Source organism: Galeopterus variegatus, unplaced genomic scaffold, assembly GCF_000696425.1.
Source record: "Galeopterus variegatus unplaced genomic scaffold, G_variegatus-3.0.2 Scaffold2327, whole genome shotgun sequence".
NCBI classification, from domain to species: Eukaryota; Metazoa; Chordata; class Mammalia; order Dermoptera; family Cynocephalidae; genus Galeopterus; species Galeopterus variegatus.
Genome location: NW_007728438.1, coordinates 174,157 through 188,460, shown reverse-complemented (window position 1 = coordinate 188,460; position 14,304 = coordinate 174,157). Strand labels below are relative to the sequence as shown.

Below are 14,304 nucleotides of genomic sequence, written 5' to 3'. Positions count from 1 at the left end.
CGGTCTGTATGTGGGATCCAAGCCCCCGGGCGGGAGCGCTGCCGCACTTCCCAAGCGGCGCACTTATCCAGTGCGCCACCGGGCCGGCCCTGACAATTTTTAATTCATGTAAACTGTTGAGTTTCTAACGCTCAAGTTTAAAAATGCAAGTCGATTCTTTGCAGTGTCTTTTTATCAAAATAGGTGTTAATTACTATTTTTGAAATAAAATATAAATCTAAGAGTCACAAAATGTTTTTTTCTTCAGGTACAGAGTGGATGAAGTGTTTGAAAGAAAAATAATTTATGAATGACTTTGTAAAACAAAACCCCTTAACATGCTACTAACTTTGGAAAAGTCTTCTCCTAACAAGGCTTTTATTCTACCTCATACTCCAAACTCTTAAGGTTTTAAAATATTCAACTTGCCTTTATTCTTTTTTGCGGGGTAGGAGTGAGCCTGCCAGCTGGTTAGAAGCCAAGAGTTATCCAGTCAGACCTGAATGGAAAAATCTATGATTTGTTTATTTCATAGTTCAAGTTCAAAAGCAAGAGACAATTTAAATAATAAAAGGGTAAAAGGAAAAAATGCAAAAAAAAAAAAAAAAAAAAAAAAACAAAGAGGAAAAAAAAAACCAAATCAGTAAGAGTCCAAAAGAACCTTCAAGAATATTTAATTCGGAAAATGTTATTGGTTTAGAGAACTTGACTGAAAGAAAACAGCTGGGCAGAGTTCAAGGTTTTAAATTAAAAACAATCTAACAAGGTCTATGGGGATAACTCTTTGAGCCATATTTTGGAGACCAGATTCATTTCTACCAAGTAAAAGTAATAGCAGTGTAAGCTAAAAAGGAAATTCCTCACAACTGAGGTAGTTACAAAGTATCAGCACATTTTCCAAGTTCTCACAACACAGCTTAGCTATTTACAATCTATTTTTCCTCATACATAAATGGAGTGCCTTTTCAATTTTATGTCTTCTGTGATTTGTTTATATATTTAAAAAAAACTCATACACACCAGCCAGAATATGCCTATTTTATTAACATCATGCTTTAATAAATAACTGGCTACTTCTAATAAAATTAAGCCTCTGTTTACAACAGCCCCCAATGTTCCATTTTGACCATTCTTCAGAATTTGGTGTAAAAAGTTGAATGAAATGTAGACCCTGAGCTATCAAGTAATGTTTTAATATAAAAATAGAGAATTACTCTTACAACTGAAGATTGAACCAACCATAACACAAACAACCTCTCTGTGGGTTTTAGCTTCTATAGAATCAGTTGGGATCTTAACGGCTGTCTAAAGCAGGAAGAGACTTGCAGAATTTTATTTTCTGAAGACTTTTGGGAACTCCTTTTAAATTGATGTGTTACATTCTCATAGTTTTATGAGCTGTCATTTTGTAAGGACACAAGGAAGGGGGCTCCTAAGGGGCCAAGGCAGTTGTTATTCTTTGGCCTGGGACAACAGATACGGCCTTTGCCAGTTCACCCATGTGGCTAAGGGTCAACACTAAGACTTAGCCTTATCAGTTCTACCTACCCCCCATCCCCCCACCCCACCCCCCCAAAAAAACACATGAAATAATCTGGACACTCAGTTCTCCCCCAAGGGGGCTCGGCTCCTTGGCTGACATGGGTAGCACATAGCTGCAACCACTGCAAGTCCTTTGCTGTACTGACCAGAGGTTGGCTGGGCAAGAAAAAGACTCAAATAAGACACCTTACACTCTCCTAAAACAAACAAACAAATAAAAAAACCAAACTGGGGTCCAATAACAAATGCAAATACACACGCACAGACAAAAACTTTGCTTGAGTGTTGACAGCTATTCCCTGAGCCCAGGCTGCACCCCAATTCTGGCTAGCTCCCAGACAGCTCCCTGTATATGGCTGGGTTTGAAATCTGGACCACTAAAACAAGGGAGACCAAATGAGATTATTGGTCACTTACTGCTGCCATTGGAATAGAAATTCAAAGAGGGTCAGTGTAGACATGAAAACTAGCACCCTGTGGCTTGCTAACTTGAGCCTGGTTAAAAAAAAAAAAAAAAAAAAAAAATCCCCAAACCCAAGTGTGAATATGTGATAACGGGGACAACCTGACTGCCTTCTATCTTTCAAGGGAGACTCTATCAAGAATCTTTTCCTGAATGGGTTACACTTTAAGTATAAGTGGGTTCAAGAAATGGACCTACACGTAATCTTAGCTTATGTAATTCAACTCAACCAAAACGGGTAGGTCTGCAGTCTCTTCTAATCACCAGCTATAAAGGAAGTATAACCTTCTTCTTGCAGTGATGCTTGAATACAGTCTGACAAGTGGCTCAGAAGCCCGCTTATACCTTCACATTCTGTCCTAAGTTAATAACAGTTAAAGAACCCAAATCACCTCCACGTCTCTCCAGATAAGGCAACTAAAATAACAGGGATAAATGGAAATTTTACTCCTTGTTGGGCTTTTTCTTTTAATAAGATAACATGATAAATAAAACCTGCTTCTGTACAGCTATTTAATATTTCAGAAATACGTACATGTTACATGCCGAGAAAGGACCCTGGTTTTCTTGTAAGAAACAAGGTGAGATCATAATTGAAAAAAATACCCACAGACAAAATGAGAAACAAACAAACAAAACAATAGAGTGATAAAATCACAAATGCACAACCAACTACAGCTCTGTACCTACAGTTAGCCACGGTTAACATGATCCTGGGGGAGTGGGAGCCAACTTAATGTACAAGTCCCTTTTTCCTCCAAAACTGAATGAAAAAACAAAGTCAGCATTTTTTTAAACCAGTGGCCACATAGTAAAAACTGTACATCGTTGTCCATTCATTTAAAAAGCAAAGTCACTACGATGGTATAAAAGTGATTAAAGGGAGCCTTTTAACTTTTTGATGATGAACACTTTTTCTCAAAGTTTGAGAATTATCTCCACTCTCTCTGTACAGCCACGAACAAGATGCAGAAGATAGCGAGGAGGTAGGACTGCGGCCCAGCATAGGAACCAGCACTGTCGGCTTTATCAATGGCACTCTTCCCAGCGTGGTCACTGGCGTTGTACCCAAGCTCCGAAGGACAATGCTGATACTCACATCCACTTCCACTTCCTTCTCCACTAGTTTCATCACCTAGTTTTAAAAAATGGAATACAGATTTCACTCCACTTGTCATCACAAGGCGAACAAGAACAATTTGTAGTTTCAAAGCACAAATGCTTACCGATGTCAAAGAAGTCCACGTCATTCCCATTGTAAGCATTCTTCATTTTGCTGGTCATAACTCGAAGAGCCATGACTTGACGAAGGATCAGTACGTCTGGTTTGCTGGTGTCAACTTGGACCTCTGGGTTACTGCCCTGGTTGGCCAATCCATTTCCTGTCACTGCAAACAGGTACCTGAGACGGGAAACAACCCCATTACGATGATCAGTAAGCAAAAAGTAAGAGAAGATCCTCCAAGATTTCTGCTAGATTCTAGTATTTCCATTGAGCACAATTACACGGAAGTTCTTCAATTCCTAATGAACTCTTAATTTCTCCTTTTCCTGGGTATATGTCTTGTTTCTCCAGTTTGACCATGATCTTTTTGAAAGCTACCCCTTTTATAGAGGTTGGTGGGTCAGAAGAAAGTGCCCTCAAATGGGTACTTATCTAAGTTACTGAGTATGGAAGGAAGGTACACAGGGCATCGTCAAGCAAGAGAATGAGATCCTACTAGAACTGGTGCTTTATGTGAGGCCGGGCCTTTGGGCAAAGGGCCGCAGGCCTTAATATTTTTAAAATAATGACACTGTTGGAACAACCCTATTACTAGAATCTAACTACTGTCAAACTGTTGATCTTTCTGCAAGTAGCTGGGTGCCGTCCCAAAACTTCTACTTTGTCCTAAGAATGCCTGCAAGCCTTCCATGTTGTTCCTACCTACTGTGGATTGTTTCACGATGCCTCAACTGACCACTGAGAGAAGGCTCTCTGAGGGACACCTAAGCATCTAGGAAAGGAGAGGATGCAAATCCACTCAGTGGAGGCTAACCTGCTTTTGCCTTTCCCATTCCAGCAGTCATCCTCATTGCCATTTCCTGCAGCCATCCTCTCATCATTGCAAACGTTGCTAGGAAGAGAGGACCAGAACTTCTTGGCCTGTTTCAGCTTCTCCTTGACATCAGTAACCTAATTAAGAAGGCCAAAAAAAGGGACCACTGTGAAACAACACAAAACCACCTGTGTGCGTGCCTTTTGATCAATTCTAAACTATCTCCAGAGTGATACACGATTCATTTTCAACTTTAGTTGGAAGAGAACGCTGCAGATGAAATTTATACTGAGAAGTACAGAGCCACTAAATGAACTAAGAGTTGAAATGCAAGCTCTGAGAGAGTTGCCCAGATCTGCTGTCTGCTCCACCTCTTCATAGTAACTACCATCTGAGGCCTACCAGGTTCTACAGCCTGTAGACACAGCAATAAGACTCCATCTCTTCTTCCAAGGGTTTTACAGTCATGATCAAGCTTATACATGATCCGCTCTGTGAAACTAGCCTGTTACTGCTCTTCCTCCCTGTCCATGCATCTTCTCAGGCTCCCTCCTCTGCATTCCCCCTACTACTATATTTATACTCGCTTACATTTTTGCAGCGTTTGCCATGTATAAAGCAATAAGCCTGTATTTTCTCACATTTACTATACTTATGTTAGTAAGCCTAGAATGTCTGTGTCTCCCTCTTTGTAGGGGCTTTTTGAGAACAATGACTGGCCTTCTTCCTTTCAGCCTCCCTGCACCTAACACAGTGATGGACACATAATAGATGCTCCGTAAATACATGATGAAACTAAAGAGAAGTTTTGAGACAAGACATATCACATTTCCTTGACTATGCAGGAACTTAGAAAATGAGAGGCAGATTTAGTGGTATCCACATACAGTCTGCTTGAAAAGTTACACCTGAGAGACCTACACTTACAAGCCTTCCAATTAAAATTCATTTAAGCAAATGTTTTCAGTTCTTTGTCATTCAACACAGCTATTCCTGCCCACACGCTCACCAGTCGGTCCAAACTAGTGCCAGCTGCTGTGGTTGGGCGTTCCTCAGGGTGATATGGTCTGAAGCGAGCACTGAAGGCACTTTCAGAGATGGAACGAGAAATTCGCCCGGCCGGGAGGGGCTTGGGGGGTCCACATCCCTGGAAAACCTACATTGGAGTAAGTATGGTCATATTAGGGAAGTCACATCACAAGCCGGAGTGGGCCTCCAATTCTCCTTTCCAGTATCCTGCCTTCATTACCTTCTGAGACACTTGCACACTATTCTCCTGCATGTTCATAATAGCATCGGAAATCTTCACATCAATGGGATCCATGACCGATTCAATGTTGAAAGGACCCTCTAGCCTCTCCGCCACCATCAGCATAGCATCTAACATGAGGTTTGAGGAAGAACAATACAGCACAAGAGGTAAATCATTAGTTTGGCCTTGAGTAATCAGTCTGATTATTTCACCGTCTTTGTTTCCTGCATGGGGTGGGAGGCAGGCATCACAATTAATTCATGTTTTTATATCTGTCTCCATTACACCAAACTGCATTTAGTCACTCTGTATCACTAATGCTCTAAAGTGTGAGATAGCCAGATGAATGCTTTGTTCTACAGCAAGGAAACCCAATCAGGAACCTCCTATTATATGGATTATTCATTCCTTCGTGTGTCAGCAGCTGTTACTGAAGGCTCTGAGCTACCTTTCAGCTGCCAAACCTAAGGCCGGAGGCAGAAAAACATGCCAGTTCTCCCAAAGACTAGGATCTTTTCGTTTCAGGTTCCATTCACGAGTCAAAAACATAAATCAGTCCAAATCCCAGCATACCAATTCTTTTCTTTCATTTTTAAAAAAATGAAACCTTTCAGATCCATGAGTGCACAATTGCAAAACATAAATAAAAGTGTTCCTAGGAATTCTAATGACTTTTCAAATAATAAAACTTTGAATAATGCAATTTGGTATTAAGATAAAATTCCCATTTCAAATACAAGGGCCTCGATTTATTATTTTAAAGGAAAACATGTACCTTTTTTATTTGAGTGAAAAGATGACATAAGATGTAATACACAAAAATTGTGTGCTCACAACATATATCTTCACCAAATACCCTGCAAGTCACTTTTAGACTTTGGAGGAGTCTAGCGTTTTCCCAGTAAGCACTGAACCCCTTCAACAAAATATGCTGGGCTTGTTTCCATGCCATACATGTTTGTTGGGATCATGAGGTTTAGTATTTTTGCCTCATACCTATTGTACAAAAGTAGGAACTGGGAAACATAGTCCACACATGAGAAGAAGGATGCTTCATTAGTCCACACATGAGAAAAAGGATGCTTCATTAGCGACAAGCAGTGAGCTTTTGTTCCAGTGTTTAACACATGGCAAAAAAAGGTTAGGCCTACATTATCTACCGCCTTCAGGTAGTACAAGGACAGCTCCTAGAAAGAAGGGCTAGTTTCCAGGAGACTGTGTGTCCTTCTCAAAGAACACTGCCAACTACAGTCCCCAGCTGAGTTTCCACCTAAGCTTTCTAGTGGAAAGGAGTTTAAGAATCAGCATATCAATGAAACCAGATTTGGTCATCAACCTTTCACCTTCAACCTAGAACAAATGCTACACAACATTTTAAAGCCTGGGGTCATTTCTCTCAACTACAATTCCGATGTCACAAACCACAAATAGATTTCCGTGAAATGCAATTTTTTTAAAGTAATAACAAATGAAGTTTCAGATTGCATTGTGGTAAGCGCCAATAAAGTGACGCTTCTAACCTCGAAGTAAAGGCTGACAGCATGAATATACCATTGTACTAGGGGAGAAAAAAAAATGCTTTTGATGTGCTACCAAAAGGAGACTTTTGTAAACAAGTGGAGCACAAATTAAATGTGTTCATCATTGTCAAAGCATCAGGGTTGCCACGTACAGAAAGCTCATTCCTTCCTAAGCCGAGAAAAAATCCCTTGCTCCAAATAAAAATATTATGAATAGACAGATAATAAACATCCAAAATGCAGAGGTTTAAACAAGAAAAAACAGTGCATTTTGTAACTACTTATTCCCCTCGTGGCGAGGAAGTCCAGATCACTAATGTGTTTGTGAAAGACTGAAAGGAAACATAAACCCCAATTCTTCTGGCTGTTTGGCGTCTTTGTAAACTCGGAGCCGGCCGGCCATACACAAGGGCCTGGGAATGGGGAGCGAAGCCGGGGCCTTTGTTGGGGCCGGTGCCATGGCGTTGCACGTTGCGGAGCTGAAGAATGCAACCAAGGACGTATTCTGCCTGCAGCCCACAGCCCGGGAGCCAAAGCTGCCTCTAACCCCTGGGGGAAGGCACGACTGGCTATCAATCGGCTCTTGGCTCTTCGGTAGCAGCAGCCAGGCCTGATAAGAAGCCCCCAGACAAAGCCAAAGACAGTTTGCTGCTTTTTCTTCTGCTTGCTATAAGGCCACAGGTCTCTTATTTGTGAGATATCTGACTGGCCCCTGCCTCCTGCCAGGAACTGGCTGGTGTCCCCACCAGCAATCCTAATACTAAATTCCCACTGGCAGCAACATGTGCCATGAATAGGGTTGGCTATCAGTCAAATGAATGTTAACACAGCTACAGTATGAGATAGAGAACAAGGTCCACCTAAGCATGATTTACGAACCTCCAGAAACGGACCTTTTGTTTTGGTGGTAGGAATGGGGAGGTATTTGGTTGACTTTTCGAACTGAAGGTTTCATATAACCAGCCTCTTATAAGACTGAGCTACAAGATGTTTCAACTGTTTGGATCCATCCTGATAAAGGGTGATACAACTTCAACACTACTAAAACTAAAGGGTCACAATTCATGGAAATATGCAGATGTGGTTAAGAAAGGAAAGAGCAAATGGCAGCAAGAAGGCAGATTTGGAAAACCCATCCTTAGTCTCTTTAAGGGTGTAGTCCAACCGCAGGATACTGGCATTGAGCCCCCCTGCCCCCCCCCACCATAAAGCATCCTCTTCTCTCTCCCTAGGAAAAGTGATTCCTTTGGCATTGTGCCGCCAATAATCAGAAACCCACATCTTCAGCCTCACGACCTGACTGGAAGAACAGAAGGCAGTTTCCCAACTTAACCCCAAGATCTGATTTACAGAAGGTGGGGGAAACCCTCGGCCATTCATTAAATGCAGTCATTTAAAGGGGAAAGAAAAGTTCCTTGCAAAGAAAAAAAAAAAAAAAAAAGATGGGGTGGGAGGAAGAACTTACAGCAGAGGCATGTAAATTGGGACTCAATTCAATAAGCACAGAGCAGATTAATTAAACCCTCGTGAAAAATTCATGAAAAAGCGCAGGAGATTAACAATGTCTATTACTCCTGGCCTTTTATATCAGCTTATTAGAAATAAATAGTATACCTGTTAAAAATGAAGTTTGGAGACAATTATATACCTCATCCTTCCAAAAAGTATCATTTAAAGCAACGGGGAAAAATTAATTTGGAAATCTTATCATTTTCCATGTGAACTTCATTTTGTTTCTTCAAAGGTAACAAATGTAATTTTAAAAATATACAAGAACAACAGCAACAACTTCAGTCCTCCTTGTTTTACAGTAACTGGTTGAAAATATTAACTACTTAGCCAGAATATGGTTTTGATTTGATATGGACCTGCAAACTCTTGGAAAAAATATGTAGAATGTATGTTTTAATACAAGGATATAAGGACTTTAATCATAGATTCTGCTGGATATTTCAGAATAACAGAACATGCTTGTCTGCGCTTTATTCCTGATGTGTCTGTAGGAAAGTTAGCAAAACTGGGTCATTGATGCCATACATTTCTGGACCATATGGCAAATTCTACTCCCTTGCCCGAAGAAATAGTGCATTATAGGGGGAAAGTGAAAAGGCTCACCAACTTTCTTTAAAAACTCAATTTGCAAAAGTATACTGCAAACTTGATATTTGGGCATGGGGAAGAGACAGGATTAAAGAAAGAAAAAACATCGACTTTAGATCTGGAGATGCCACGAGATTTTCCTTCCATGAGAAATATTTCGAAGCAACAATTTCTCCCATGGGTTCATTCTGGGTATGATGTCTATGCCGGTCTTATGCCTTCCCTTTCATGGGATTCTGCTTTTCTATATGTGGAAGATTTTTTTCAGGTCTTCTAGCTTTGCGCTATTTAGGCTACAATTGTGCTGAATTGCTTAATATTCACATCTTTTTTTCACCCCCCTGTGTCAATGTTCTCAAGAATCTGTTGGAGCCAATTTATTGACGTACTTTCAAACAGAGTTAGTATGGTAATTAGCTCTCATGCAGACTAAAAAGCATTCCCCAACTCCAAACTCTCCCTCCTCCCCCCAAAAAGCAGCCAGCAAACTGCATCCATGTTCCCATGATTGGACAAATAAGTGAAAAATAGGTGCTTATAAAGATACTCAAATTATGCAATTATGCAAATATGATTGGGGGGTGGGAATAAGTGTGAGTTTGTTTCTAGGAACTGTTAGCATGTGTGTGCAGTCCCACTAACACTCAGCATCAGGAGCTTCAGCATGCACTGGTCACTGTTGTTTCAGGACTAATATATGCACTAAATAGGCATCCAGATAGTTGATGGCTGGACATTTAAATCATCCTTAATTTGTCCTTTCCCCCAAATCATAATCAACCCTCTCAGAAACTGGCCATTACACTTATATTGCTGTCTGGGTTCCAGTAATGGTTTTCCAGGTGGAAGGTACATACACGAATACTTCTCTCTTAAATTACCAGGGCAAAAGTCCTTCCTTTCTCACCTGAGCAGTCTGTTATTGCTAAATCCTCTATAGAAACAGAACCCCTAAATGTCAACAATCAGATCTCACCTGATCCAAGTAGCAGATAGGTATCTAGCCAGGGTGCAGAAGATTCAGTTGCAGTGTAACAGATATAACATTTTAAAAGCCACTTTCATAGCTCCGTGAGGGCTGTACTCCAGTATTTACATGGATACGAGCCTATGATACATAACTAAAACTGACCTTCAGGGGGAAAATATTGAAAAGGCACTTTCTCATTATATCTAATGTCTTCAGAAATGCCACCATTTAACTTGCAGTAATGTTTTGACTATGCTCAAAGTTCATACTTCGAGCATAATAAAAGTTCATACTTTGAGCATAGTCAGGACCCTGGCAGCACTAAATAAATAACACTAAAATGAACAGAAATTTCAAAGATGACAATTACGACATTCCTTGTGGCTGCAAGTGGAGCTCTGTCTAGCAATTTCAGTACATTCGTTGCTTGCTCACCCATGAAACTGTTCCACTCAAAATCAAGATCCCCTTGGTTGGCCAAACAGCCTCTCATGATGTTCGAGCAGTAGTTGTAACATGGCTTCACAGTCACGAGACCCTGGCAGTGGGAGCAGTAGATCATCTTCAACAGGGCGTGGGTACACTGGGCTGTGGGATTTACCTAATATGTGAGAAGAAAAAAAGGCAGTGATGATGGAGCTCAAATAGACATAGAAATTCCAGATCTATCAGGCTGACATTGAAGGCTTGGCCATGAACTTAATTTAAAAATGAGTTGTGACTGATCACAATTAGCAGGCCTGGCCTGCCTCTGGAAGAGGAGAATTAGATCTAGACTAGATATTAGAAAAAGAGAAGGTGTGTGCTGCGAAGAGGGGGAGAGAGGTGGGGATGAACATCATATGACCTTAAACAATCAAGGTACATATATGAGGGTACTTTAAACGTTCATGGAAACAAGCAGAATTAAAAGAAAATACAAATCTTTCTATGAACTTTTTGAAGACTTATGTCTCTCACTCTGTAAACTCCCCCAACCCCCTCCCTCAGTCTCTCTCTCCCTCTCATATAAATTGCTCAATGATTTCAAAGTCCTTTTACAAATCATTTTCCAGGATCAGCCATGAGATGTAGTATTGGAGGCTACTACCTTCACCTGTCCACCATCCAAGCCCTGTTATGACTGCTACCATCACTGTGTTTGTCTCTGCCAGACTGGAACACAAGCACTACATCTTCTCAATCATACTGGCTGCCCTTTGAGTCTTGCTATGGTTTGGATGTGCTTTGTCCCTGCCAAAACTCATGTTGAAATTTAATTGCCAATGTAACAATGTTGGGAGGTGCAGCCTTTAACAGGTGATTAGGTCACTGAGATAGATTAACATCTCTCTCAGGAAGGCTGGATTAGTTCTTACAGGAACAGATTAGGTCTTGCAAGAGCAGGTTGTTATAAAGTGGATCAGCCTCCTTTGTCCCCTCTCTCTTTGCATGGACCCACTTCTCCTTTCTGTTTCTCTACCATGTTATGACATAGCATGAGGCCCTCACCAGAAGCCAACCAGATGCTGGCACCATGTTCTTGGAATTTCCAGCCTCCAGAACTGTAAGAAATAAATTTATTTTCTTCATAAATTACCCAGTCTCAGGTATTCAGTTATAGCAATAGAAAAATGACTAAGACAAACCTTAACCTTCCAATCAAGGTTTAGGAGGGTATCTAATATATACTCTGTTCTGGGCCAAGAGCTACGCAGAAGGCAAAATTAATGTATTCTACAGGGCAGAATATGAGTAACTTTAAACTTAGGGGTACATGAAGGCTTTCTAAGGCTTGAGAGCAGTAAAGCACAAAGTGCTCAGGGAATACTTCATTGAAGAGGTGGAGAATCAGTCAAATTTGGGGGGAGGAAGTTGGGTTTATATGGTCAAATGAAGGGAGAGGACGATGAAATGAACAAGAGAGTGTACCGAGCATATCATGACATCTCAGAATGGGGTTGAGGAACTGTAGGAAATAAGACTGGATGCATAGGAGTGCGTACATGGCCAGAACTTAGAGGGGCTTGAACAGTAGGCAGAAACTGAGACACCATATGGTAGGACACAGGGGGCTATTAAATTTCCTGAAGAAGGGAAGCAGCAAGGGTGGAAACAGTACCGAAGTCAGATTGGGCTGGCCATCCTCTGCAGAGGAATGGCTTAGTTTCATCTTTCTAGTTCTACAAGGGGAGCTGATTCCATCCGTCATTCAATTCCCTTAATGCTTAGAAAGGATCGTGGCTAAGTATCACACACTGGCAGCTAACTAAAAGTTCCCATCTTCCCTATTCTCTGCACCCCCGCCCCCTGCCTCTTTCGGAGTCAGTATCAGAGGATTAGTGCATTCCTCTCTTTCAGTACCAACCGGTTCTATAAATATAGATGTTTAGAAGCAGAAACCACTGTAAGGAAGAGATGCAGGATGTGCGGCAGCCCTGCAATGTACTTCACTTGCTCTGGAGGGTTACTTTGGATACTGCTTATCACCAGTACCCTTAGGAATAGGAACAGGGAATTAGTACTGTCAGGAGAAAAACCTAACACTGGCAGGCTCCTGTCTGACATATACACACACACAAACACATGTACTCAGTCTTACCCCGAACAGAACTCTAGCCTATAGGAGGGAAAACATGTAACAAGATGGTAATTGTATACACTAAAGTCAACGTACCCTACAAAGAATTAGGATTTTTCCACAGTTTTAACCAGTCCCAAATGTTTCCCTACACACTAAATTAGTCCTTTTAACTATGTATTAATGTACAGTAAAATCTTGGCTAACCAATTCCCTGGAGGAATGGCCCTTCTGGATAGCTAGATTTTCTGGATGGCTAAAGTTCATTCCTTTAAAGTCACAGATTGTTAGGACTTTGATACTCGTCCATCTCTCATTTTACAGATGAGCAAATAGGCCTTAAGAGGGGAGGTAGCCTAAGAATCATAGGACCACAGAAGCCTTCGAGTTGGAAGGGGCCTTAGAGATCACTGAGGGCTGCTCTCACACTTAAGAGATAAGAAAACTGAAGGCAAACAGATAAAGCAACGTGCTGACAGTCACCCTGCTACATTTAATTCCAGTACTGTACTTTATCAAACATCTGTGACAAAAAGATTTCTCAGATGTATCACGCTTCCTTACGTTCTTAAACAGAAGACAGGAGACTCTCATCTTAGGCATCGGTTATTTTGTTCTTTTAGTTAGGTTCCACATTGATGAGACTGCTAAATTGCTGGATTTTAGAGAGGTAAAGAGTTATGTAAATGACTCTAAAAAATCATAGAACAGCGCACGGCATTTGTTGAATACTATGCTTAAGAGAAGACAACGCCCTAGTAAGAAGAAATGTACAAAGCTAAAGTGACAATAAATAGTTATTGAGCACATACTGTGCCAGGGATTATTCCGTTAGATGTTTGCATTTAGGTAGCAAGACAAGTAAAAATTTCTGTGTTAGAATATGAAATCTGTTCTACAAAACACAAACAAGTTCCAAATTGGTATGGGCCTTTAGGAAATGAGCAAAAATTTAAAACCCAAGATAGTTACATTCAAGAAACATTTTTCAAAGAATTCCTTTTCCATTCCTTTTCTTTTTCAATAACTCTAGGAAGTTCATTGTATTCTCAGTTCAACTTCAAGTCAAATTATTTATGCAGTAGACCTTGTAGTACCCTCCCTGCCCAAATAGGCTGATGGAGGCTCAAGTTTTAAAAACAGAGACCAAACTAAATGATACAGTAGAGTTTTTTTAAAGGAAGATTATGAAGCTGGGTTTGGTGGAATTTTTCCATTACATTCTTTGGCTAAGTACTGGCTCATGCTCTGCACATGATTTGTTGTGTCACTACTAAAAATGATCACAAAGAACTCGGCTATAGCATGCTATGGAAACACTAAATATTACCAGAACTGAAGAGAGAGATGGGGAAGTTATAAGAAAACTGGGTCGAGAAAGGACACATGAAATACCAAAGTTAGAGAAAATCTGCCTTTCGTCTCACAACCACTAATCAGAACCTGGGAAACAAATCCCTTCTGTGCAATGAGGCCCTGGTATAAAGGGAAGGATTTTAAAAAACAGTCATAAGATCTAAAGAAACAAGAGCCCCCTGCTATGCTTCATTCCCTCACACAAAGTGTCAGTAATGCGACCACTCCCCAGGCCTTGGGGCCCCACCCTCACTGACCTGACCAAGCTCAGGATGGTGGACCCAGAGTGTCATGGACCAGCTCTACCTTCTGACTCTGGACTTCCCCAGTGGGTTAACAAAATGGCTGCCTCCCTTTTGGAAAACAAGTGAGAAGCAATGTAGGTTGGTAAAAGAGCCAGCCAAAGGTTTTCCACTAGCACAGGGAAGAGAAAGCCAGAGAGTACAGTTGGCCTCCATATATCAATCTGCGGTTGGTTGAATCCATGGACATGGAACCCGCAGATGGGGGGGGGGGGGGGGGC

General features: G+C 41.1%; 1 protein-coding gene across 1 annotated transcript in view; it reads right to left on the bottom strand.

The window, feature by feature from the left end:
• Nucleotides 1-1,002: 1,002 nt before the first annotated feature.
• Nucleotides 1,003-14,304, bottom strand: part of GPC4 (glypican 4) — a 103,734-nt gene continuing 90,432 nt past the window's right edge. Inside the window, exons 4-9 of the mRNA XM_008581326.1 lie at nt 10,301-10,466; nt 5,273-5,403; nt 5,033-5,179; nt 4,024-4,160; nt 3,211-3,386; nt 1,003-3,119 (exon numbers count right to left, since the gene is read on the bottom strand). Coding sequence (XP_008579548.1) covers nt 2,917-3,119; nt 3,211-3,386; nt 4,024-4,160; nt 5,033-5,179; nt 5,273-5,403; nt 10,301-10,466 — 960 coding nt within the window. The 3' untranslated portion in view covers nt 1,003-2,916. The remainder of the gene's footprint in view (nt 3,120-3,210; nt 3,387-4,023; nt 4,161-5,032; nt 5,180-5,272; nt 5,404-10,300; nt 10,467-14,304) is intronic.